The sequence below is a fragment of the Mesoplodon mirus genome (assembly GCF_964341445.2).
Source record: "Mesoplodon mirus genome assembly, chromosome: 4".
Classification (NCBI taxonomy): domain Eukaryota; kingdom Metazoa; phylum Chordata; class Mammalia; order Artiodactyla; family Ziphiidae; genus Mesoplodon; species Mesoplodon mirus.
This window is the reverse complement of record NC_138979.1, coordinates 63,630,685-63,656,496: the sequence shown is the minus strand read 5'-3', so window position 1 is coordinate 63,656,496 and position 25,812 is coordinate 63,630,685. Positions and strand designations below refer to the sequence as shown.

General features: G+C 55.2%; 2 protein-coding genes across 6 annotated transcripts in view; one reads left to right on the top strand and one right to left on the bottom strand.

The window, feature by feature from the left end:
* Nucleotides 1–1,099, bottom strand: part of LOC309802853 (coiled-coil domain-containing protein 33-like) — a gene marked incomplete at both ends in the record, with an annotated part of 72,309 nt that extends 71,210 nt beyond the window's left edge. Inside the window, 1 exon segment of the mRNA XM_082618740.1 lies at nucleotides 784–1,099. Within this exon segment, the coding sequence (XP_082474866.1) occupies nucleotides 784–1,099 (316 nt within the window).
* Nucleotides 1,100–8,318: 7,219 nt separating this feature from the next.
* The window catches only part of STRA6 (signaling receptor and transporter of retinol STRA6), a gene marked incomplete at both ends in the record, with an annotated part of 29,031 nt that continues 11,537 nt past the window's right edge, over nucleotides 8,319–25,812 (top strand). Inside the window, 8 exons of one of the 5 annotated variants that reach the window (XM_082619003.1) lie at nucleotides 8,319–8,363; nucleotides 14,955–15,085; nucleotides 20,205–20,271; nucleotides 20,575–20,660; nucleotides 22,223–22,362; nucleotides 22,949–22,972; nucleotides 23,156–23,322; nucleotides 24,674–24,796. In XM_082619003.1, coding sequence (XP_082475129.1) covers nucleotides 8,358–8,363; nucleotides 14,955–15,085; nucleotides 20,205–20,271; nucleotides 20,575–20,660; nucleotides 22,223–22,362; nucleotides 22,949–22,972; nucleotides 23,156–23,322; nucleotides 24,674–24,796 — 744 coding nt within the window. Of the gene's footprint in view, nucleotides 8,364–14,777; nucleotides 14,824–14,952; nucleotides 15,086–20,204; nucleotides 20,272–20,535; nucleotides 20,661–22,222; nucleotides 22,363–22,948; nucleotides 22,973–23,155; nucleotides 23,323–24,673; nucleotides 24,797–25,812 lie in introns of those variants that run through there. The other 4 variants (XM_082619002.1, XM_082619001.1, XM_082619000.1 and 1 more) reach the window with 4 other exon arrangements.

Sequence of the window (25,812 nt, the reverse complement as noted above, 5' to 3'; positions counted from 1 at the left end):
GGGGATGAGGAGGACAGGCAGGGCCCTTGGGAAGCCCGGACTGCCCGGCCTTTGAGTTGAAGCCAGGCTTGGTTTCCCTGTGGATGACGCCCTCTCAGGCCCCATCCATGGTCCCCTCCCTTTACTGATGTGGGGAGTGGAGGGCTCTTAGCCTGTGAAGTGGTCCTGAGTCCTGCCACCCAGAGGGAGGAGTTCAACCTGACTCTGATCTCTGACCACATGAAGGTCTGGAACTTAGGTTCCCTAGTCCCGCACGCGCCTCCTCCTCCAGGAAGCCCATTTGGATGTCTTCACAGTCTAGGCATGGATCTTCTGCTCTTTCCAGGTCACTTAACTATTCTCTCTTTGGAATTCATCCCTCTCTACCTGATGGCTGGAATCTTCCTGATGGCAGGGCCCAGGTCTCCATCTCTCTGTCTACCCTGCCTCCCCACAGTCCAGTGGCTCTAAGGCTACTCAGTGTGATGGCCGGTGGGACTGGCCCCAAACCTGCTGTGTGCTCAGCTCTTACAAATTCACAAAGCCATTCCTCAGCTGTCTTTTCATTTCTTCCTCACCAGACCCTGGGTGACCAGCGTCAGCATCCCCATGTCATACTGAAGGAGACAGGGGCTCACAGAGGGTCAACTTGGCCCAAGTGACACAGGCAGAGCTTTGGGATTCAATCTGGAGCTCCCCCCCTGCGCCTCTCTGTTCCCCTGAGGCTCCCTGGAGTCCCTGACAGGGGCCTGGCAGGATTTGCAGGGTCCCTGTCTCTCCCTAACCTCCACCCTTACTTCATACCTTTAAGCAAAGTAAAGACAAACTTGTTCCTGGTGAGGGTGAGGCTCTGGCCAGGGTCCTTCTGCTCAACGACATCAGTGACAGCAGAGCAGGCAGGGATGGGGTCCCCATCATTCACTTGCAACTGCACCCCAGCCCCAGAGCCGGCCTGCCGGGGCCTCTCAGCTAACAGCCGCAGGGCGTATCTGCCCTCCTCGTTAAACCCCACGCTCAAGACCTCGAACTCCAGGTCCAAAGTCTTTTCATCGGCCTTCAGCCTCTGGCTCAGCAGGGATGCAGGGACCCAGGGTTCAGGCCCCCTGAAGGCCATGCCCATGTCAGGGACTGAGCCCCGGGCTGAGCGCTGCCCCTCCCAGCCACGTCCCTGCCTGGGCCCAGTCTGAAAGCCTACATGCTGGGCGCTCAGGGCCACACCCCCACATTTCTCTGTTTGTTTGAGGAGAACCCAGGTAACAAGCCAGGAAGCTTTTTCCCTGTCCCAGGGAAAAAGGCAGCAATGGATTCCCCCCATTTAGCTTTCGTTCATTCAGCAGGTATTTATTGAGCGTCTACTTTGTGCCAGGCACTATTTTAGGCATCTAGAATATAGCAGTGAGCCAAAGATTCCTGCCCTCCTGAAGCTTATCTTCTAGTGGGAGAGGGAGGTGGGGACAGATAAAAGTAAACACTAAATATAGAAAGTAAGTTAACTATGATGTCTGCTAGATGGTGATAAGTTCTATGGAAAAATTAGAGCAGGGTCAGGGGCAAGGAGAACCGGTGTGGGGAGCACACAGGTATGGGGTAATCAGGGCTTCCCATTTCCAGGAGAGCCTATCTCCACATGCCTGTTCATTCCCTAGAGTTCTTGAGTTGGGGGAGTGTCTGTTCCCTGGGAGCATACCCTTGGCACCTGCTTCTAGAACCAGTTTGCTTACCTTCTGAATCAAAACGCAGAATATGGGGCACAGCTTCACTTTACAGAGAGCCCAGAGCTTGTCGCACCAAAGAATTGTCAAGCTGGAACCTATCCTTCCTGATCTTGGGTCTTGCTGATATCCAGCGGGAGAGGGTGGATTCTGGACACTCCTCAGGAAGAGCCATCTCTACCATCACCACTATACCACCATCATTATTCTCATCATTAGCCAATATCATCACCATCATTTGTGATACTCTTCATTGAGCAGCTACTGGGTACCAGGCACTCTATATGGCTCTGTGAGATAGATATAATCATCCTCATCTTACAGATGCAGAATATGAAGCTGAGAGAATCTCAGATAACGTAGCTAGTAAGAAACAGAGCTGAGATCTGAACCTAGAGATTCTAAACCTATCTACATTTTCCCCTACTAAATGTGGCCTGGGACTGGCTCAAAGATTTAAATTCAAACTATTAGGGACGGGGGCTTCCCTGGTGCCGCAGTAGTTGAGAGTCCGCCTGCCGATGCAGGGGACGCGGGTTCGTGCCCCGGTCCGGGAAGATCCCACATGCCGCGGAGCGGCTAGGCCCGTGAGCCATGGCCGCTGAGCCTGCGCGTCCAGAGCCTGTGCTCCGCAACGGGAGAGGCCACAACAGTGAGAGGCCTGTGTACCGCAAACAAACAAACAAACAAACAAACAAACTATTAGGGACTTCTGTACCTTCGTTATGAGTCTAAAGAGTAGATTTATGGACAGCATAGATTTTATTCAAAAGAGTTCATTTGAAGTCACCTTGACTGGAAGGCATCATTTTCAAAAAGTAAGAGATAACCAGTCTAAAGATGGTCTGGCCAGCCCAGATAAGGGTCCTGATATATGTGGCAGGCTCCCTCTGCAATTATTAAAATTCAGTTTCTTCAGGTCCCTCAAGGAGAAACTGAGGCAGAGAGGGTTTATAAGACCAGAGTTCTAGTCACCTGACTTGCAGGTGATCTTGGGCAGATTCCTTTCCCTTTCTGGGTATCAGTGGACCCACCTGTATGATGGGTAGGAGTTGGATGGATAAGTCTTTGCAGATAAGTTCTGGCGGTTTAAAATTCTGTAAGTCATGTTGGAAAAGGCCACAGTCTGGCCATTTTGGGAAGAGGGTGGCTGGCAGAGGTTACCTGGAAACCTTTGCTTCCACAGCTGGGCCTAGCCAACCAGCCTGGGTCTGGAAGCCATGATTTGCCTCTGCTAGGTCTAAAGTCTTGGAGACTCAGTGATTCGGTAGAAGTAGCTCTCTTCTCTTGCATGTTTGAAGTGACCCTCAGAGATGTTACAAGACGGGAGCCAGTCTCTTCCGCCCTCGGGCAGACCTCTGTGCACTACAGCCAGACCCACGCCCCTGCAAGCAGGCCCCATGCACACCACCATTCAGGGTTTATCCTGAGCCCCTTCCTCAACGCTTCCCTCTTTCCCCCTTCCTCCCTTCTTTTCCTCCCTCCAGCTTTCTGCAGAGGATCTGAGGTGACTGTGCCAGCAGCCACAGCATGGTTTGAGGGCCCTCTGCATCTGATGACCCACCCCTCCCACTTCTAGCCTCCCCTCCCTTACTCAGTCTCTGGGCAGAGCTCATGTTTTGGTGTGTATGTTTGGTTATTTTTTTCTTTTTAATTCTGGTAAAATATACACAAGATAAAACCGACCATCTTAACCATTTTTAAGTGCGCAAGTTTGGTAGTGTTGAGTATATTTACATTGTCGCACAACCAAGCTCCAGAGCTCTTATCATCTTGTAATACTGAAACTCTACACCATTACACAGCATCGCTCCATTGCCTCGGGCAACCACCATTCTACCTTCTCTTTGTGAATGAGGTTACTCTAGGCACCTCATATAAGTGGAATCACATGGTATTTGTCCTTTGGTGACTGGCTTATTTCACTCAGCATAACGTCCTGGGGAAGGCTCACTTTTGCCCCAAGCCAGGCCAGCCCCGTCTCTCCTCCCTGCCTTTGCTGGTGCTCTGTCCTCTGCCCAAACTGCCCAGCCCCACCTGATGTCATGCCACTCCTCCTCCAGTCTGGCTAAAAGCCTCCTCCTCTGGAATCAGGCTGGTGACTCCACCCGATTGCCACACACTGCACACACCTCAAACTTGCCCACGCTCAACTGCAGGTGCCTTCAGGAATCACGTCTGTGTGCCCAGGACAGGGCTGGGCAAGAGATAGGTGTCTGGGGGACCTCTAACGCCTTCTAGAAAGAAAGGGAGGGAGGGAGAAGTGATCAACAAGCCCAACCCAGCTTTTGCTTGTGCATAAAAGAATAAGGAATATTTCTTTAGGCTATTTCATTGCGAGTCCGTTTGTGAGAAGGGAAGACCATTTTGGGTTTTTGACTCGCACTTGGACTCAGAGATGCATCCTGGTGTCTCAGTGGGCAGGCTGGTGCCCAGGAGGGAGGGCAGTGGCACCGGGGGGTAGGCGGCAGGGCAGGAGGCAGTGTTCTGATGCTCAGGCTTCTCTGGGCCTGGCCTCAGTTCCACCGAAGAAGTCTCTGGACACCTCAGTGAATTTTAGCAGGTCAGGACCAGATAGTTCCCCCATGTTATAGATGGAGAAACTGAGCCCGGGATAGTAGAGCAGGACCAGATCCCAACTCCCTTCCCAGGGTTCTCTCCACTCCCAGCTGCCTCTCTGATTCAGCCTCCTGTGGTTTTTCAAAAGGTTTAAACTCCAGGAAGAGTCCCGACTCCCACAGAAGGAGCCAAGGAGGGGCAGAGTGTGAGGTGAAGACAGGAGGCGACAGTGCTGACTTCCAGGCCGCCTTCCAGGCCGCCTTCCGCAGTCCCAGCATGAAAGGACTTCATGGGGCCCTCAAGTCTTCTTTCTTCTCCAGAAGAATGGCCACTCAGAGGCTGCTGGCTTTGTCTGGAAGAGCCTGGGCCTGTAATTAGCCTGCCCCAGAGAGCCCCCTTCCTGCTTCCCACAATAGCTCCTTTCAGCCTCCCCTGCTGACAGCCCCCATGGCTCCTGTGGGCCCTCAGACCCTCATCCCCAAAGGCCCACCTCCAACTGCCCCTCTCTCACCCGCCACCTCTGCTCAGAGCTGAGTCCTCATGGCAGGGACATCTGTGAGTTCACTGGATCCTCCCAAGGCCTGGGAGCTGGGACTATTAATCCCAGATGGGGTTACACATGGCGAAACAGGCACAGAGAGATCAGGTGGGTGAGTGAAGGGATAGACCTGGACCTCAGATTCCTGATTCCCAGGCCAGTGGGATCAAGCAATCATCACTGCTCCACACTGGGATTTCAGCTCCCAGCTCCCCTCCAGTAGCCTCCCCTCCTCCACAGTGGAACTGCCCGAGGTCCACATCCCACTCCCTTCAAATCCACAGTGCCAGAGGCTCATGGGATGATAGACCAGACTCCAACGGGCAAAGTGAAACGTAGCAGCCAGTCTCTCCCCACTGCACAGATGAGAAAACTGAGGCCCAGAGCTGGAAAGGGCCTTGTTTGTGGTCACTCAGCTAGTAAGTGGTAAATGCAAAATTAGAAGCCTGGTTTCTTCCCTCCATTGATTGTGGGTTAGGACTGGGACCTGGCTACCTTGAAACTCTCCCTTCTGAGTGGCAGCTGATCCAGCCCCCATGCCTCCGGCCCCACCAGGTCTCATACCCTTCCCCTCCCGGTCTTTTGCTCCAGGCTCCAGCATGGAACACTGCCAGGAGAGTCTTGGGTCATCCCTGAAGGCCTCTGGCTCTGGCCTTCAGCCGAGCCTGAGCTAGGGCCATACCCATGATCCCTGGGCTCTCCCCAACAGCCTCCTCTGCCAGCTTTGGCTCAGAAAGAATGAAGTTCCCGGGGTCGCAGGAGGGCGAGGGTGCTAGCCTCTCTGGAAGCATCAACGGCACTGACTTTTGACTTTTCTGTGCCCAGTTGCCCAGCTGCTTCACTGGCTCCAAGGACTCAAACCCCTGAGAGGGCGTCCAGCCTGCTTGGGGGCCAGAGCATGTAAGTGGGGGAGAGAGGAGGCAGGAGCGCTGGCAAGGGGCAGCACCAAGTCAGCACACAACATGACCCAAGAAAAGGTACTGCCTAAAACCTTTAGGAAGAGAGATGCACTTCACAGTCAGGCTCAGAGAGAGGGAGACGGAGAAACAATACAAGAGCAGGAGAGAGAAACAGAAAGGGAAAGACAGGAAGGGCAGAGAGAGACAGAGATTGACAGTGAAAGAATGAGGCAGAGACAGAGGTAGAATGAGAGATAGAAAGATAGCAGACAGGCAGACTGAGGCGGGCAGAGAGAGACGATAATAAGGATGAAAAGAGACGCTAATGGACAGGGACAGACAGGCAGACAGAAGGACAGAGAGATAGAAAGAAAGAAAGAAGCCAAATAGGAGATACTGACAGACCCACCAGTGGGCAGAGGTTCTGCTGTGTTTTCATCAGAGTGCTGAGAGGTGTGTCCCAGGCCTACCACTTAACCAACTCTGGGGGCCTTCATCCAATCCTCAGACTGGGCCCCAGAGGGTGGCCCCTAGCCACAGAATGGAGCAGCATTAAAGCTCTGGGAAAGGAATTTTTCTGGGGAAAGAACCATGAACTCTGTGTGTGCATGTGGGTGGGGTGGGGTGGGGGTGAGGGATCTCAGGCAAAACTCCTAGCTCAGTCACTGCCCCTGACACATCATGTGGCCTCTCTGGTCCTCAGTTTCCTCTGGATGTGAGGGTGAGTAGGGGTAGAGCAGGGGTCTCTGAGGTCTCCTCCAGCCCTAAGATCTGGTCTTAGCTCAGGCTCCTCCGTCTTTGCAGCTCACTTACTGCTCTATCCTATTTAACTCATGACCTTCACTTCATAGTCCAAGATGGCTGCTTGAGAGTCAACCATCACAAGCACATTTCAACCAATTAGAAGGAGGAAAGACTAAAGAAAACACCTGTCTTTTAAAGAACACCTCTTTGGAAGTTATGCTCAACATTTCTTTTTCCATCTTATTGGCTAATACTTAGACTCAGGGCTGCATCTAGCTTCAAGGGAGGCTGTGGAATGTGCAATACTAGGTAGGAGACAGAATGTATTTCACACAGTTCAGTGATGCCATCACAGCTCCTCACAGCAGCTTCAACACAGCCTTACAATGTTTTCCTTTTGCTTACTAAAGATAGATAGATAGATAGATAGATAGATAATAGATAGTTTTTACTAGTGCAAATCTCCCTTCATTTCCCCAAACTCATCCCTCCTCTGAGTGTGATCACTGTGAACAGTTTGCTGTGTGTCTTCTAGATTCATTTTTTATGTATTTACACACACACACACACGTATACCTAGTTTAAAGGAACATAGGTGTGTATTATTCTGCAACTTGCATTCTTGGTTATTGTTACATGGCATTATGTCTTGGAGGTTCTGCTGTGCCAGTCCACAAGGAGGTACCTGATTCTTTGTGACAGCTGAATAGTGCCTTACCATATAGACTTATCAAAGCTTATTGATGGATATCAGGCTTGTCAAATTTTTACATTACTAACAGCCTTGGTTATCTTCTCTGCATATATATGCAAGTGGTACTTGAGGATAGATTCCTAAAAATGGGCCAAAGTTTAATTCTCTCCTAGTGTCGTGGGTTTAACTCTTTCTATGAAAATCCTTCTTCTCCATGGGGAAAATAGCGGTCAGCTCAGAGACCCCTTCCATCTTGGTTTGGACTGCTCCCTCTCCCTTTCTCTCTCCCTACCACTGAGCAAGCACAGCCCTGGCACCATCCTCACTGTGCCCTCTGTTCTGGGGTCTTTACCATCACTGGAAGCCAATCTCACATCTTTTTTTTTTTTTTTTTTTTTTTTTGCGGTACACGGGCCTCTCACTGTTGTGGCCTCTCCCGTTGCGGAGCGCAGGCTCCGGACGCGCAGGCTCAGCGGCCATGGCTCACGGGCCCAGCCACTCCACGGCATGTGGGATCTTCATGGACCGGGGCACGAACCTGTGTCCCCTGCATCGGCAGGCGGACTCTCAACCACTGCGCCACCAGGGAAGCCCCAATCTCACATCTTAATGCTGCCTGGCTTCCCCACCCTTTTGTTGACTGTACACCCTTTCTCCTTTGAGGAGGAAGAAGACACCTCCCCTGGTATCCTTCTCTTGGGAATTTAGGGCCCTTCTTCTGGTCCCTACCTTTATCCCTTCCCTCCCTGACTACCATAGCACCTTTTGAGCCCTTTCTTCCTTCTCATTTACCCCCCTGCAGGGCACCCCTGCTAGGAGGGGGAGGGAAGAGCATGGTGAATCTGAACTAATCACCTCCCCTTCAAGTTCTGGAACGGTGATGGGACAACTGTCCCTGCAGACTTGGGGGTTGTAGGAAGGTGCTTGGGGTGAGTAGCAGGCCCCAGAACCCCAGACTTCTTCTAGAGACAGACTGGGCTATGAGGAGTTGAAGAGAAAGCTCTCTGAGAGAGCTTTTTGGCTCTCCCCCTGGAATGGATCATACCTGAAATTTGAGCCCCAAAGCCCCATGAAAGTGTGACAAATTCCCCCGTTCCCATGGTCAGGGCCCTCAGCCCAGTTGGGCAGCAGCAGGTTGCTGATCGGGTTATTAAAAGCTTAGCTGGTGGTTCCCCTCTGGCTTGGTGCAATTCATCAGGCAATGGCTCCCCGGGAGTGATGGATGGTGACAAATGAAGGTAGGTAGGGGGTTCCTTAGCCCATCCTGGGCCACAGCTGGGGAAACTCGGCCATTAAATCCCTGTACAGGCTTCTCCACTGAGGTGACTCTGAGGGCCAAGGAGATCAAGTTTCGGGCAAATGGTTTGGGGGTTGGAGAGTCTCCGACAAAGACAAGCCGCCCTGTGTGTTGTGTGGGGCCCCAGCTGGACTGTGGCCCTGAGCTGGCGAGGTGGGGGTGGGGTGGGCTTCTCTGATGCTGGAATCACAGGCGGGAGGCCTGCGAGGGTGGGAGGAGGGGCAGGGCCAGAGCTGGTGGGAAGGAGGGAGCTGCCTTCCTGGGAGGAGGAGATCAAACACCTTTTAAAGCAGGTGCTGGGGACTCTGCTCAGGGCCGAGTGCTGAGACTGCACAAGCCATCCCTCCCGGATCCCAGCCAGAGCTGGCGCTGGCGCTCAGAGGAGGAGGCCCCAGGGGGTGGGGAGCACCTTACCTGCCTGGAGGTACAGGACTCCCCAGGGTGACCACTAAGGAGAAGGAAGAGATACAGAAGGGAGAGGTCAAGAGAACGCCTGGTGGAGGTGGGGCTGGAGCCAAGCCTTGCGGGCCAGGTAGGATCGGGACAGGTGAGGGAGCAAGGAAAAGGCACGGCGGGGAGGGGGTACGACAGAGCACAAACAAAGGTGTAGGGCAGGAAGGGGGCAGGAATGGTAGGGTTGAGCAATTCTGAGGGATGAGGTTGGAGACCTGGAGATGGCTGTACTTGGGGGACCCTGGGGAGCTAGTACGAGCTCCAAAAGGCAGGGAGACATCAGAAGAGTTGTGTCTGAGTAGGGTCTGCTGGTGGGCAAGAGATTGATGGAGAGCCCTGTCCTGTGGTCAGCAGGGAACAAGGAGAGAGAACTCAGGGGATCTGCTCAGGAGTCGGTGTCCTCAGTGAGGAAGGAGGGCAGCACGAAGCCCACATCTCAAGACCAGACCATGGTGGCACCACCCCAGGGAGGACGTGCTGGGAAGGGAGAATCCAGGTCTCTAATAGCTGGGGGCATCTTCATGGCCTTTTTGGCCAGTCCTCCTCTGAAGGCATCTTGATGTTACCAGCCTATTCTTGATTGCCTCCTCTGGTGGGGTCTCACCGCTCTGTGAGACAAAGAAAGCTACCTTTGTCCTGAGCTGAAACCTGCCTCCTCTGAGTCAGTTCTAGCTGGCACTCTGGGAGGGGAAGAACACACTGCTCCCCTGGAACAGTTGGCTACCCTCCTTCTCCTCACCAGTGTCCACACTCATAGCAGAACAGTCTGGCTAACATCCCTCATGCTATGATGATGTTATTGGTGAGGGGGGCAGGAGAATTCTAAGCAAGACATGTCTTAGATGCTTCTGATGCTCCCACATGGCAAGGGAGGTAGGAGGTAGAGAGCCATCCACACTTTCCTGTCGTGAGCTTAGCAGCCAACAGCACTGCCTTCCGGCCACTGAATGGGGTCAGGCTGGGTCTGGAGCCAGGGTTAGGTGCCTGTGTGTGCCGGGGGCAGTTCTATATGTGTGTATGTGAGTGTGCTGTGTAGATGGGGGCAGACCCAGAGCTCACTGGTCCACATGGGGTTGAACCCACCTTGGCTGCTTATCCATGGGTTCATGGTGGGCTGGGCTGCACAGGCAGGCACATGGGCCACCCCCCACTCCTGGACTGAGGCAACCCTTGGCCATTCTCTGCTGTGCTGCTGGGGATTGGGGTGTTGCTGAGGCTCTGGGTGTTACTGAGGTTTGGGTGCTGTAGATCTTTTGGGGGGTGCAGTTGGACTCAGAGAGCCAAAAGCTGGGATGGGAGGGTGGTGAGCAGTGAGGGGTCTCTGGGCCTTTTGCAACTGCTTACCATGGTTTTGACCATCTTGCCCCTACCAGTGCTTGATTTGCCAGAGTTTGAGTGTCCTTGGAATGTGGGCCGAGGTTCTGAGGTGTTATAGAGGTTCTGGGGGCTCATGGTGGGTGATACTGAAGTTCTGGGAGTTCTTGTGGTGTTACTAAAATTCTGGGGATATTGCTGAGATTCTGGAGGTGCTCTGGAGGATCTGGGAGTCCTTGGGGGTGTTTCTGAGGCTCTTCCTCACTCCTTCAGGCCCACTGTCAGCTCCTTTTAAGCTTAGCACTTTACCCTTTGAGGATTTTGATAACCACAGGCTGCTGAAGGCACACACGTGGGCCTCTGTTCCTGGACGCCAAAATTCCTCAGATTTAATCAACTTGAACAAAAACATGGGAAGGAAGGAAGCCCTGTCCCGAGGGCTTCGTGGTCCAACTCCAGCCCAAGGGGAGCTACGTGCCAGGTCCAGATGGCAGATGGCCTTCGTCTGCTCAGAGCCCAGAGGCTTTTTGCAACCCCCCTCTCAGAGTGAGCAGGACTTAGCCACCCCCCCAATCTGTGCTCAGCTAGGAGCACTGCTGGCATGGGCTGCTCCCTGGGTGTTGGTGTCAGCCTCATCTGAATGTGCCCATGTGGGCTCACGAGGGCACAGCCAGGCAGCCCTGAGCCCTGCCCTGCTCTCTCCTTGCCTCTCAGACTCCCCTTCTCAACTCTCCTATGACACTTACACCTCATTCTTGCTGCCATTGCTGACTCTGTCTGAACTCAGGGCCCTGCTCCAGGCCCCCTCCTCCAGGAAGCCTTCAAGACTGCTCAGTCCACCTCCTTATTCTTCCTCCTGTCTTCTCCCTCCTCTGAGTTTTTACTGTCTGTCTTCCAAGTAACTCCACCGGCCAGCTCCTCCTCTCCTGCAGGTCTCTGACTTTTTTGGATACGAGTCCCCCTATAATGGGTAGGCCCAACTCCAGAGGGTAGGCCCTGGACTCTGCCGCCAGGCCTTTGGAGAAATTCTTCAGGAGTACATCATTACCATCTTTCTCCTCTCAATACTTTTCCTTGCCAGCTTGCAGTCTGGCTAGGTGGCATCCTTCCTTCCTGAAGGTTACCTCAGAGGTAACCTTCCATTTCACAGATGTGAGCTCTCCTAGCTTCAAGCTAAGGAGGTACTTTGGGCTCAAGGAGTGGGGCCCCTTCCCAGCCTGAGGTGTGCAGCCACCTAGTAGCCATGGATCTTTGACCCAGCCTGCCTCCCTGCCCCCATCAGTGTGTATAGGGGAGCGGGGGGCCAGGAGGGTGGGTGGAAGACAATGGGGGACGCCTGGGCAGTCACAGCTGCTCTCTGTAGCTTTGACCTTCTTACTACAACCAGAGCCTGGTGTGCTGGCTCCACATTCCTGGGCCATGAAGTCACTGAGGGCAGGGAGTGGGGGCCTTGGGGAGAGGAGAGCCCACAATCAAAGAATCTCCTGGCTGGATAACCTATCCCTCCTGGGAGAGAGGCAGGGCTGAGACTCAGAGAAGCCAAGGGAATCACTCAAGGTCACACAGCCAGTCCCAGGGCTCAAACCCAGGTAGGCTGCCTCCCCAACCAGGGCATTTCTCCCTGCCATATAGAAACCCAGCTCTTTCCTTCTGGACCCGCTTCCTCCCATTTCAGCCTGGCCCTGACTAGAGGTACTGAACAAAAGACTGCCCTCTGTCCGCTGTGCTTGTACCTGGGGAGAGAGCCGAAGCTCACACTTTCTCACCTCTGCTTAGGGCCTCCCTGAAGGTGGCCTCTGCATCTCCCCAGTAAGGAGGGAGGTGGCACCATGGGCCCTGGGCTAGCCCGGGGGGATGCGGGGAGGCGCTGTCTCCACTTGAGGTCTCTTTGGGGGCAGAGCAGGGTTTGGGTCGGGGAAGAGTGCAGTGGGGAAGGGACTGTGCCTGGACTTAGCTTGGGCCCCTCCCTGCCGGTCTCGCTGTAGCCCCTGAGGCTGATAGAGTCTCCTCCAGGCAGCCTGAATGTCTTTCCTCAGCGCCCATTTGGGTACCGCCCCCCTTCATTCAGGGGTCTGCTCAAATATCACCTTCTCAACTGTGCCTGTCCTCACCATCCTGCCTAAAATAGCCAACTCCTGTCTGTCTGTCTCTCCTCTCGTATCCCACTGTATTTTCCCTCTCAGCACACATGACACGTGTTTTGTCCCCCCCTGTCCCCCCCACTACACACGAGGTTCCCTGGGGCACAGGACTTTATCTATCTTGCTCGCTGCTATATTCTCAGCGTGGAGAACCTTGCCTGGCACACAATCGGCATGCAGTCAACATCTGTGGAATAAATGAGGGAATGAACAAACCAGACTGAGGAGGCAGACTCAGGCTCCCTGCAGGGTAGAAAGCAGTTTCGGACAGGGATTTATCCAGCTATGAACTTCTCTACCTTGTAGAGGGAGTGAGCTCCCTGGCACAGACTGGACTCCAACTGTTGGAGGAATCATGAGGGGGATTTAAAATCAGATAGTGAGTTGCTCCCTAAGCTATGGGTCTAGGACTCCTGAGCAGTGAAGGGAATGCAGGGCTCTGGTGTTGGGGCAGAGGGCTCGGGAAACCTGGCTGGAGAAACAGCAGCCTGCGCGGGACAGGCCCACGGAGAAGCGAGGTCACCAGAACAAGCAATGGCTTTGCCAAACCCAGTTTAGAAAGTCCCTGGGGCCCCAGTGCTGGGTACTGTGCATCAGGGGAAGGAGGCATGAGGAAGAGAAGAGGTAGAACTCTGCGCTCAGGAGATCCTAGCCAGGCCTGATCCCTGGGATCCGATGGGCAGTGTGGGCTCCTGCATTGCATCAAACAAAGTTCAGGTCCAGCTCTGAGTCAGCAGATGCTGACATCTCTGTGGGGTGGCAGAGGGGAGGCCAGAGCCCTCTTCATGGAAGAGGGGTCATTTGGGAAGGAGGGGGAGGAACCAAAGCCAAAAGAGTCCTCAGGCCCTAATTCTGGAAGGCCTTGTGAGCCTGGCTACAGAACTTGGATGGGGAGCTTTTAGGACTTCAAGCTCTGTCCTTCTGAGCATCCCTCATGCTGTTCCCTCTGTCAGGAACATGCTTCCCTCCACTACCCACCCCACCCACCAACTCCACCCTCTGCGCAGCTGACTTTTCCCTGCCCTCGGATCTCCACTGAAAGGTTTCTTCAAGACACACACCGCACCACCCCCGCCCCCCATTCTTTCGACCAAATTCAGTTTCCTGGGGTGTACATCAGGGCACTCTGTGCTTTCCCTTTGTAACCCTCAGATTGGAGGTCATTTACCTACTTGGCTGTGTCCCCCTGAACTGTAGACTCTCCCATCCCAGGACCCCAAACAGTGCTGGCACTTAGTAGGTGTTCAATGAATTTATGTTAAAATAATAAATGGATGAACGTCCTTTTGAAAAGCTTGTTGAATGAATGCCTTAGCTGGGTAGGGCCATGGCCCAGGCACCCTATGGGGTATTGGAAGGACAGGGACCCTCAAAGTTTCAGGGGGCCTGACTCCCACCCAGGGATAGGGGGCCTGAGAACTGCTCTCTGCCTTGTCTGCATCTTGCCATACCTCCACCCCCGGTTGGGGGCCAGGAGGGGGAGAGGACCCTCCATCTCCTGCCCAGGCCTTGCCTTCCTCACCCTCACTCTCACCCCACACTCCGGGAGGAACAGGAGGCAGGCAGGGTTCTTGCCTACCCGTGGATCTGGTTCGTGTTTAAAGGACTAATTTCTGCCTTGTGGGGGTGAGTTATCTCCTTGTGAAATCAAGTTGGAGAAACAAAAAGATTTTACCAGTGAGACACATGTTCCTCCAGGAGAAGGAACGGACGGGCTCCCTCCCCTCCTTCTGGCCCTGGCCCAGCAGTCTCCCTGGGTTGCTGGAATGCCTGACTTGTCTGTAGGGCCCTGCAGATGTGTGGGAGATTTGGGGCAGGCACTGAAGGCAGGTATGTGCTTGCAGTCAGGTGCCGGCCCTCTTGGCCGCACTCCTCCCAGGCTCAGGCCGCCAATGGAGCCGGACCTCCACCTCCGGAAGGGGGTCTTGTGAGGACCACAGTGTGTTCCCATCACTGAGGCCCAAGGGGGCCAGCGAGGGGCAGGCTGAGGCTGGGGGATGGTCTCGAGGGAGCCTGAACAAAGAGGGGGGATTGGGCTGGACCCCTGAGAGCGGAAGGGGCTGGGAGCCCAGCTGGGAGGGGCCGGCAGACTGTGCTGAGCCCGCCCGCTGCCTGCCTACCCTTTCATCTCCGCAGCTCCTTCCTCCCTGGTCCTTCCTTGAGTGTGTGTCTGTGGGTCCATCTGGGGGGGCTTGAGGAGGGGGAAGGAAGGGGGTGCTCTCTGTGGGCAGCTTGGATTGGACAAAACTTCTTTGAAAATGGTGCTTTGAGTCAAAACCTACCGGTGGCCAGTCATAGAGAGAGACAGACGGGTGCTCCAGCAAAAGCCCAAGGACCCTGAGGGGGCACCATCCCCAAGGGATAAATACCTCCTGCAGGACCTCGCGAGACTGGGCGGGAAGGGACAGGAGGGGACAGGAGAAGCCCTTCCCCTTCCCCTGTGCCAGCCGGCCCAGGCCCTCACTCCCAGGAGGGCTTTTCCCAGAGAGCTAAAAGCAAGAAAGTAACCTTTAGGATTAAAGAGAAACGTTTCTTTGTTTGAGTTTTCTTTCTTTTATTTTTTCCCCCCTAAGCCTCTTTTCCCATCTGTAGTGGCTTTTTTCCCTCTGGTTTGGAGGTCAGAGGAAAAGGGCCAGAGAATGTCGACCCAGGCAGCAGGGAACCAGACCTCATCCGGGGCCACAGACGACGATGACTCCTACGGCAGCTGGTACATCGACGAGCCCCAGGGTGGCCAGGAACTCGAGCCGGAAGGGTGAGTCGGAACCCCTGGCCCTGTCGGCCAGTGCATGGGGTGTGGCAGAGGTTACTGATGGGGGGCGTGGGGAAGACCCTGAGCGAGGGCTGCTAAGAGGGGCTCTGCCACTCATTTGCTGTGTGAACCCTTGGCAAGTTACAGCCTCTCTGGGCTGCAGTCTCCTCGCCTGTCAGGTGAGAACAGCCCTTGCGCTGGTGTTAAGAAACTTGAGGTGGAGGACCTGGGCCAGGCTAGTCACGTAAAAAGCACCTGTGTGGTGTTTTTTTTTTTTTTTTTTTTTTTGTGGTACGCGGGCCTCTCACTGTTGTGGCCTCTCCCGTTGCGGAGCACAGGCTCCGGACGCGCAGGCTCAGTGGCCGTGGCTCACAGGCCCAGCCACTCCGCGGCATGTGGGATCTTCCCGGACCAGGGCACAAACCCGTGTCCCCTGCATCGGCAGGCGGACTCTCAACCACTGCGCCACCAGGGAAGCCCGTGTTTGTTTTTTTGACTTTATTTTATTTTATTTTTTGGGGCTGTGCCATGCGGCTTGTGGGATCTTAGTTCCCTGACCAGGGATTGAACCCCGGCCCTGGCAGTGAGAGCACTGAGTCCTAACCACTGGACCGCCAGGGAATTCCCTGTGGTGTGTTAAAAAAACAGATTCCTGGGCCCCATCCTTGCAAACTCAGATCCAGCTGGGCTGCGGTGGCTCCCTGGGTGACTCTGGCCTGTAACCAGGGTGGAGAGTCCTGGGTGAGTGGTTGAGGGAGTCTTCAAGGTGTTACTGGCCCCTGTGGTGACCATCTGGGGTATGCTGTTAGCAAGCGTCAGGTTCTCTGGGCAGGCCTGGGGCAGGGGGAGGTCTGAGGAAACATGCTGCCCCAGTTGGCTTTGGCTGGTCTGAGGCTCCGTGAAGATGAGGAGGCCTTGTTCTCTTCAGCAGGATTGCTCGGGCCAGCCCAGGAGAGGGAGGCGGCCTCAGCCCAGCCCAGTGTGGCCTGAGGACTCGGCCCACAGCCGCCTCTGCCCAGATCCCTTCTATCTTTGTTTAGTCTGGGTACCCTGGCGGAGGAACTGGGCCTCCTGGTGCCCCCATGCTGCCAAGGACGCCTTGCCTGCATGGGCCCCAGAGCCCAGTTCTCCCCTTGTTGTCCCTGGCCCTGGCCCCATCCCCTACCTCCCTTCTCTGTCTGAAGGTTTGGGGAACTAGAAAGGTGAGGCTGGGGGTTGCCGAGCCAGATGTGTGCACATCTGTTCTCCATCAACAACCAAAACCAGAGAAGGGAAAAATGCTCGTGTGCCTCCCCAGGGGCCAGGGCTGTGGCCTGGCCAGTCTGGGGTCACCCGGCAGGGATGGAGGCCCCACCCAGGCCTGGGGGAAGGAGATGTTGTTTGGAGAACTCGGGGTTCTGACCACCTGGAAAGCAGCCCCGCTGTCAGCAAAAGTGTGCCCTCTTCCCCTGCCCTGGCTGACCCCGAAAGCCCAGGGCTCCCCAGGTTCCTGCTGTGTATGTGTGAGGTGGGAGAAGCAGCAGAATGGAGATGGGCCCAGGAGCCCCAAGAGGACACAGAATCCGACCTGAGTTAAGGCCCTAATTTGAAGCTGTGTCCTTAGCCACTTCAGGGCCCAGGCATTGGCTGGGGCCAGGTGCCTACAGCCAGCTCTGTGGCTCAGGTATTTAGATATGGCCTTAGAATAAAGTTGGGTGCATGGCAGGGACTAGGTGATGAGGAGTACTACCCCTAAGGTGGGTGTCATCTAGAATTTGTAGCTCCCTTCTCCCACTGCAGATAAGAATGAAGAGCTTTGTTTGAATCTACTTACTTGGCCAAACCAAGTTGAACTTCCTGCCAAAGGTGGGAGTGGTAAGCTGGGATCCCAGGGCAATCCCAAGGAGGCAAACTTGGACTCACTTCTCCCTGTGTGAGTCAGACACCCCGGCGAGGTGGTGCACCAAAGCTTTGAGGAGCTCTGGACAGTGGTCCCCCCTGTGCCTCAGTGCGCCCCAGCAGGCTGGAGTCGAGGTTGTGGGCACTGGTGACAGTGTCTGGGATGGACTCAATCTCCTGGTCACATTTATCCAAGTGCCCCCTGGGTGCCAGGACCTGGTTGGAGAGGTTGGGGGCGGGGGTGAGCCTGATGGCAATGGGATGCTCTGTCTGGGGTCTTCTGTGGACATAGGATTGATGTGTATAAGCCGAGCTGGCTCTTTCCTGCCCCCAGAGGCTCCTCTGGTCAGGTTATGGGCCCTACTTGCCATGTGCTCGTGTGTCATCCACCCATACCATCAATACCGAGCTTCCCAGCCAGAGCCTGGGGATACAAATACATCTGTGGCAGCCATCCAGGATGTCAGTCACCTCCCCACCACTTCAAAGGGCTGCCTGGAAGGCAAAATTGGGAGACTTCCTTCACGGCCTTCCCTCCCACCAAGAGAGGTCAACGCCAGGGTGATCTGCAGGCTCTTCTGCTGTGGAAGCAGGGAGAGGGTCAGGCAGCAGGGCTCCAGGCCCCCCGGGGACCACAGGCCCACAGACCCCCGCCCCAGACAGCCAGCCTTTACCTCTCACCCACACAGATGTGTTCTGCGCTCCCCTCTGGATGGGGCCCTTTGCAACCTCTCACTCAGAGCCAAACTTCTAGAAACAGTTGCCTTGCTTCTTCTCTGTCTCAGTGTCCTCACCATACTGCAGTCCGGCCTCTGTCCCTGAGTGCCCATCACCACCTCCGAATTGCCCAAGACCAAGCCTCAGCTTCCTTGGGTTCCATTTGACTCTGTCCTCACTCTTCGTCTTGGAATTAAGGCCCAGAACCCTACAGTCATCCCAGACACTCCCCTTCTCTCTGCTCCTCTACATTAAGGCATGTAAAGTCTTCCACCTAAATACCTCGGAGATACTGCCTGACATTTATGCTGAACCATTTGAAAATGCTGATACTCAACTGTTTTTGATGGAAAGAAATGGCAGTTTCATAGGGTTCAACTTAATATCTTCCTCCACGTACTCCTTGCCTCTCGCATCCTGGTCACATGCGGCTGCTGAAGTCAGACTACCTCAGTTCGAATTCTGGCTCTGGTGCTTTACTAGCTCTGTGATTTGGGCAAGATACCTAGCCTCTCTGAGGCTTGTTCTCCATATCTACGCAAGGGGGATACTAATAGCACCCACCTCTCAGGTAATTCACTGAGTTAATACATAGAAAGTGCCTGACACTTACTCAATGCTTAGTAAATACTAGTTACTGTTGTTTGTGTTATTCAAATCTAGCCACAGAAATCTCCTAAAATCCAGAAAGCTGTCCTGCTCAAGTGCCCTCAGTGGCTCCCTAGTGCCTCCCATGCCTGCTATTACAGGCTCTCAGCCTGCCCTCTGCGCTGTAATCAAGCTGAAATCCTTGCCTGGCCCCAGCCACACTGTCTACTGCCTGTCACTCCACTTTCTCATGCTCTTTCCTCTACGTGGAGCTCCCTTGCCCCTTATTTGCCTAAAGAGATGCCACCATCTTTCAAATTCAAATACCACCCCCTCTGAGGCCTTGCCCCCAATTTCTCTCCCTTTTCTGCATCCTTTAGCATCTGCTTGTGCCCCTTCAAAGATCAAGCTCCCACCCTCCCTGACATAGCGTTCTCTGTGTCTGTGCCATCCTGCCTGTCCCACAGCACAAAACATGGGTCCACGAGCTGTCAGCCAAACATTTGCTAAGCCAAATTTCTGTCGCTCAGACCTCAAACATTTGAGGGTCCATGAGCCTCAGCCAAACTGAGCTAAGTAAAGGGTAGATGGGGGGCCCCAGATGGTACAGAAAGGGCCAGAGATGCCCCCCCAGACAGGGCCCTGGAGGGGTCCATGGGGGTGAGGGTGGCTCCTGGTCTGGGGTGAGTGGGAAATGGTCAGGCTGCTCCAGGGACAGTTTGCAGAGCCCCTGCCCTGGCTGGGCCTGGTGGGGGGCGCAGGATTGAGTAGAACCTTGTCAGGTGACGGGATGCAGGCTGAGAGGGCCTGGAGTGGTGGTTCTGAACTCTTGGGGCTGGTGAGGGGCCCTGCCTCACCCAAACCCCACCCCACAGACTCGAGTAAAATGCCTCAGAGTTGCAAGTGGGGAGTGTGAGGCCTGAGTTCAGACAGCAGGAACCTGATCCCCTACACGGCACCTACTCTCCTGCTTTGGGAAGAGGCTGGCTCTGCCCTGGCCAAGAAATTGCACAAAACACACGTCTTCTGTCCCTCCACCCCAAGGACAAGCCCATGTGACCGGGTTCTTTCCTGTTTCTCACTCTCTGGGATTTCCAAGCTCAGGGTGTTCCACCACAGAGTACTCAGGCTCACCCTTGGGATACCTCTTTTCCACACAGCAGGAGGGAGCCAGCTGGGTGGGTGAACCCTGCCTGCGGCAGGGAGGGCGCAGCTGCAGGGCTTCCTCTGATGCCTCACCCACCAGAACTTGGTGGCCTTGCCCACACTGGTTACCTCCTTCTGGTGCTCCCAGGCTCCAACTGGGCAAACCCAGAGGTCTACCCCTCCCCCAGGAACCCAGTCCTATCAGCTCTCCCAGGTTCACATCCAGCCCTGAGCTCAGGGCTCCTACCTGATACATTTCTCTGCCATGTGACTCAGCCCTTAATAAAACAGGTAAAGAAGAGACATAAATCCTGGAAGACCAAGGTAGATCATTCCAGTCAGAGACACAGACCAAACTTGGATTCCAGTGAGTGAAGGATAAATCATAGGACCAATTGCTGATTGCCGGACCCAGGCAGTACGCTCAGCCACAGTTTTGAGGAGAGATCTGAGGCCTGGAGCAGTCAGGGAGGCTTCCTGGAGGAGGGAGGAATGAAGTGGGCCTTGATGGATGGAAAGGCCAAGCTGGCCCATTCTGTTTCTCCCATGTCTTCCCCTGGGAGCCCCCTGTCTCCTTCAGCCCTGTAACCTCAGAGCTGGGCATGGGACTGGCTCACTGCAGGGTCATGAGAGGCCCAGAATGGCCCTGAGAAGGTGAACTGTCTAGGAGAGATCAGAGGGTCAAGGAAGGTGGTGGGTGGAGCCTCAGTATAGACAGCCTGGAACCCCAGACTGGACTGCACACCTGGGGTTTCCCTACCTCGGCCTGACCCAGCCTTCACTCACTCTGCAGGCTGGTGCCCTCCTGCCACCCCAGCGTGCCACCCGGCCTCTACCACGCCTGCCTGGTCGTGCTGTCGGTGAGTCCCAACTGGCTTGCCGCCTACTGCCAGCCTGAACAGGGGGATGTGTGTTCTTTGCTGGCGCTGGTGAAGGGAGACACGGGGAGCCCAAATATGGGAGTGGGTACCGGGAGTTCTCCCAGGGTGGGGACCCAAACCAGGATGCAGACCAACCTTTCAAACTTCTGTCACCTCCTAGCCAGTCCCCAGTTGCTGAAGGACTGTGCACTGTGGGGCAGGGGGTCCTGGGATTGAGTGCTCTGACTCAGCCCCTCAGGGAAGGCCTGGGCACCTGAGCCCTCCTCTGTGCTCTCCTTTCAGATCCTCGTGTTGTTGTTGCTGGCCATGCTGGTGAAGCGCCGCCAGCTCTGGCCCCACTGTGGGCACGGCAGGCCTGGGCTCCCCAGGTTGGTGCCTTGGCCTGGGCACCCCCGCTCAGGGGGCCCAGCTGACAGGGCCACTCTGGGAGGGTGGTGGCTTTTTAGGTACCTAGAAGCCAGCTCTGGCCTCTGGGACACCCCAAACTCTCTCAGTCTGGGGGGGCCTCCCCATCCCCACCCAGATCTCCAGGCTTAGTTGGGACCCCCTGAGGGAAGGGGAGGGACCCACTCAGGTACACCCACTCCTGTTCCAGACCCCAGGGAGACCGAGCCCAAGAGGGCCCACCCAGCTCTAGGACACACCCCCTCAGGCAGCCCATGGTCTCGACAGGCTATGATCACTCCACGCCGTCTTTTTTTTTTTTTAATATTTTGGCTGTGTTGAGTCTTCGTTGCTGTGCGCGGGCTTTCTCTAGTTGCGGCGAGCGGGGGCTACTCTTCATTGCGGAGCCCGGGCTTCTCGTTGCCGTGGAGTCTCTTGCTGCGGAGCATGGGCTCTAGGCGCACGGGCTTCAGTAGCTGTGGCTCGCGGGCTCTAGAGCACAGGCTCAGTAGTAGCGGCTCACGGGCTTAGTTGCTCTGCGGCATGTGGGATCTTCCTGGACCAGGGATCGAACCCGTGTGCCCTGCATTGGCAGGCAGATTCTTAACCACTGCGCCACCAGGGAAGCCCCACTCCATGCCATCTTGACCCTCATTTCCCTGAGGGTGTTACCTGGACCCTGATGCTTCAAGGCAGATTTATGAGGGATTGCCCTCCAGTCCCTCTGGCTGAAAATTTCTCCCCGTCTCCTTCAGCCCTGCAACCCCAGAGCCTGGGACGGGGATTACCCTGAGGAGACAAGACTGGGCAGCCTTGTGTGGGAGAGACCAAAGGCCTGGGGGAGGTGGTAGGTGGAGCCCCAGTGTAGACAGCCTTGCACCCCAGGCCTGGGCTGCACACTGAGGTGGGGCCTGCCATGTTGGTTTTGTGAGGAACTAGCCTGGGGTTTCTGCCACACTGGCTGGCCCAGGAAAGAGCGTGCCCTGCCTGGGGGAGGGCTGAGGGAGACCGAAGCAGGATGGAGCCCTCAGGGCATGAAGGCAAGCTGGAGCACAGAAGCAGAGGGTCTGAGTGGCTTGCCCTGAGCCCAGAGGGGTGATGCCTGGGACAGCTATGCCCGCTGTCTGCCCTCTGCCCCAGGGCCACTCCCAGGCCAGGGTGGCGGCTGTTGCATAAGGATGTTGTGACTCTCCAGCTCTCTGAAGGTCAGCCAGCCCAGACAGACCGATTAGTGTGGAGGCGGCTGTTTCCTGAAGCTTCCGGAGTGGGCGGAGGGAGCAGTTCTCAGGCTTGTTCCTTCTGTGTCTGCCTGTTGCAGGGGGTGGGGCAGGGGATGTTCCTGAGTCACTTTGCCACAGGGCCCAGATCTGGTTACATAGGAGGCACTACACAGACATCTGTGGAATGAATACACGAAGGGACCTCAGTTTCCCCATCTGGAAAGTGGAACTGACTCCACCTCCCCGGTTTATGGAACTTGGTGTGTGGCAATGGGCATGCAGGGCCTGAGCGAGTCCCCCCTGTCCTGCCCCTGCCTCTGCACCAGCCCTGTGGATTTCTTGGCTGGGGACAGGCCCCGGACCGTGCCTGCTGCCATCTTCACGGTCCTCTTCAGCTCCCTGTGTTTGCTGCTCCCCACTGAGGACCCACTGCCTTTCCTGACTCTCACCTTACCACCCGGCCAAGGTACCCAGAACAGCTGAGGCCCTGGGCTGGATTGATGGGAGGGGGCAGGTGGGAATCCAGAGTACTGGGGCTCCCCATTCCAGTCATGAGCCATAGACTAGAAGACGCTGTCCCGTTACCCTCCCCGACTGTCCCACCACAGTGCCTGAAACCTCTATTGCTCTGTCCTGAGTCAATACTGCCCTCTCTGCTCTTGTGCAAATCCCACCCTCGGGAGGAAGGGAGCACAGTCTGAGTCCCCCAGTCCCGTGTGAGCGTGCAGAAGGGTGGGGAGGGGTGTGGGGAGGGGTCCTGGAGACTTGAGCTGGGCTCAAGGAGGTGATGGTAAAAAGGACAGCTGCCATCCAGAGGAGCCACCGCCCTGCAACATGACCTCCTTAGATCATCCGATCCTCACAGCAACTCCACAAAATGCAGATATTCGCCCCATTTTACAGTGGCAGATGCTGAGGGTCAGAGAAGGGAATAGTAATAAAATAGTAGCCTAATTTATTGAGTACTAATTCAGGCACTGGGCTAAAGCACTGTACACATACATTCTCATGTTATCTTTGCTAATGTACTATATATTATTTCCATTTTACAGACGGGGAAACTGAGACTCCAAGAGGTAACTTGCCCAAGATCACAGAGCTGATACTAGTCAGAGCCTGGATTTGCATGCAGGGCTCTTGCCCACGGAATCAGCTGAGGGGCTGGGAAGAGGGAGACAGGAGAGAAGCTTGGGTGGGTTGGACCCAGGCCCCACATCTGCCCCTCCATCCTGTGTCTCTCTGCCTGTCTTGCCTTCCAGGGCCGTGGAAGATACTGGCTCTGCTCTATTACCCTGCCCTCTACTATCCCCTGGCTGTCTGTGCCACGGTCAGGCATGGAGCTGCACACCTGCTCGGCAGTGTGCTGTCCTGGGCTCATCTGGGGGTCCAGGTCTGGCAAAGGGCAGAGTGTCCGGTGTCACCCAAGGTAACCACTGCCTCACGACGGCCTGGGCGGTGGGGCGTGGAGGAGCTGCTTAAACCGGTGTGGCTCCTTTCCTCTCTGTCCTGCTTCCCTGTTGCACAGGATTCCACGCCTTTACACACATGCTCATTCCAAGCTCCGCCCCTCTGTGGGAGAGGCTGGGGACCAAGCAGCCTGGCCTGCCCTCAGGAGCTTCCAGTCTGGGAGGGGGAAGGAGGGGGGGAAGGGGCAGAGAAGGAGGGAGAGGAAGCCTGAAATCCCCCCATTATTGATCTCCCAGACTTCCCTTGGCCAGGCTGGAGTGGGAGTGAAGAGAGCTGGAGGACGCAAGTGCTGAGCTGGGGGATGGTCTCAGAGGGCTAAAAAGAGAATTCCAGAACCTCAGAACCTGGTTCACTGGAGCTGGCTGGGGTGTGAAGCTGACCAGTCCAGAGCCCAAAGGGTGGGGGTGTGGCCTACAGAGTCAGACAACCCAGGTTTGAATCCAGCTTTATCCCTTCCTTCCTTTGTTCATTCCACAAACATATCTGAGCATATACTCTGCACCAGGGACATTTCCAGGCGCTGGAATACACCTGTGAACAAGACAGATGAAGTCCCTGACATCCCAAGAGCTGCCATTCTAGAAAGGGACATACAGTCAAACAAATATACGAAATGATGCCAGGTGGTGCTAGGTGTTTTGAGGACACCTTATCACATTTCTGAGACTCAGGTTCCCCCCCACCCTGCCCTGCCCCCATAAATGAAGTTGATAACACGAATCCCTCAGGGTAGAGTTGAAGATTAGGTGGTTTCCGTGAGAGCAGGGACTTCGTTGGTCTTTTTCACCAGCCAGGACCTGGCACATACTAAGCTCTCAATAAAAACATATTGAATTAACAAATAGATGAATAGATATTCAACCCTAGGAGGGCCTCAACCCCAGGAGGCAGATCATGTACTTCCCAGATGCCCAGGTTGCAAACTGTAATAGAAAAAATCAGGCCTGTGTCAAAGCACCAGGAACGTAGGGACATAGAAGGTGGATGTCCCCCATTTCAGGCCCCATCCCAGCCCCCTGGGGTGGGTAGGAGGGGATTACAAAACATACTCCCTTTGGCTCCTGTAAGGGACCTGGGAGTCCAGGGGCCTGGGAGAGGGGCAAGCAACTCTGCAGGGCCTGAGAAGGGGAAGTAGAAGTTGGTGCCAAGTGGCCCTGGGTGGGGGGTAATGAAAGAACCAGAAGCCTTCCCATGCACCCTAGACCACCCTCAGGGCCCCCTGTGAGCTGGGAAGGGAAATGGACCCTGGTCTTCGGTTGGGGGAAGGAGGCAGAAGGTAGGTATGTCTAGGTGTTTGTCTGTCCATCCAGATCTACAGGTACTACTCCCTGTTGGCCTCTCTGCCTCTCCTTCTGGGCCTCGGATTCCTGAGCCTTTGGTACCCGGTGCAGCTGGTGAAAAGCTTCAGTCATGGGGCAGCAGCGGGTTCTAAGGTAAAGGGGCAGGGCTGGGGTGGGCTCGTACTCAGCACCCAAGACACCCTGGACTTGCCCATATCTATTGTTCCCCTACATGTGGTCATGGCCGGTGTGGAGCCTAGAACATAATAGGTGCTCAGAAAATGTTTGCTGAGTCGCAGAGGGACTAGTTGGTCCTCCCTCCCCAGGCAAAGGCCAGGCCAGGCCCTCGGCTGGCACCCAGGATGCCTGGGGCACCAAAGTTTGCACAGTGGGAACTCAACAAAGGAGAAGTGGGCCAGAAGACGGAAGTCATAGCTCTGTTTCTGAAACACTGAGGATCCTGCTGGAGAAATGAGACAGGCCAGGAGCCTTGCACCTAGTAGGAACTCTGCAGATGCTGACATGATTCAGGAAGCACCCAGGGCAGAACTGCATTATGAATCAACCCTAGGTTGGATAATATTAGATAAAGGGGAGTGCTGGGAGAACTAAGGCAGGCTGAGGGGGCTTCCTGGAGGAGACAGACATAGCATGGACTAAAGGACAGGGAGGATCTGGAGTGGGGAGAGAATAAGGAGAAAGTATTACAGGCATAGGAAAGAGCATGAGTGAAGGGGCAGAGATGGGTTGCATCTGTTTCATTCATTCATGATTTGCAGCACTGGACAGGTCTTAGCACATAACAGACACTCAGCAAATATTTCTGAAGTTTTGGGTAAGTGGGTAGGTGGGTGTGTGGATGAATATATCATGGCAAGAGAGAATTCTTACAAGATATGGCAATCTTATTTGAGATTAGGTAGACCTTCTAAGCACCTGCCCTGTGCCAGACCCTAGGCTGGGTTTATGGACTTAGCCGAGTGACTTTTGTCGGACCTCCAGGACTCCCAGTGTGCTGGGGGAGATGGATGCAGCAACATATATTTACAGTGCACTGTGAGAAGTGCAACCAGGGCTCATCCAGCTGACCTGGGAGCATGGGTGGAGGCGGGGCCCAGTGCTCTTCCTGGCGAGAGAGGAGGAAGAGGGAGACTGTTCCGCAGAGGCCC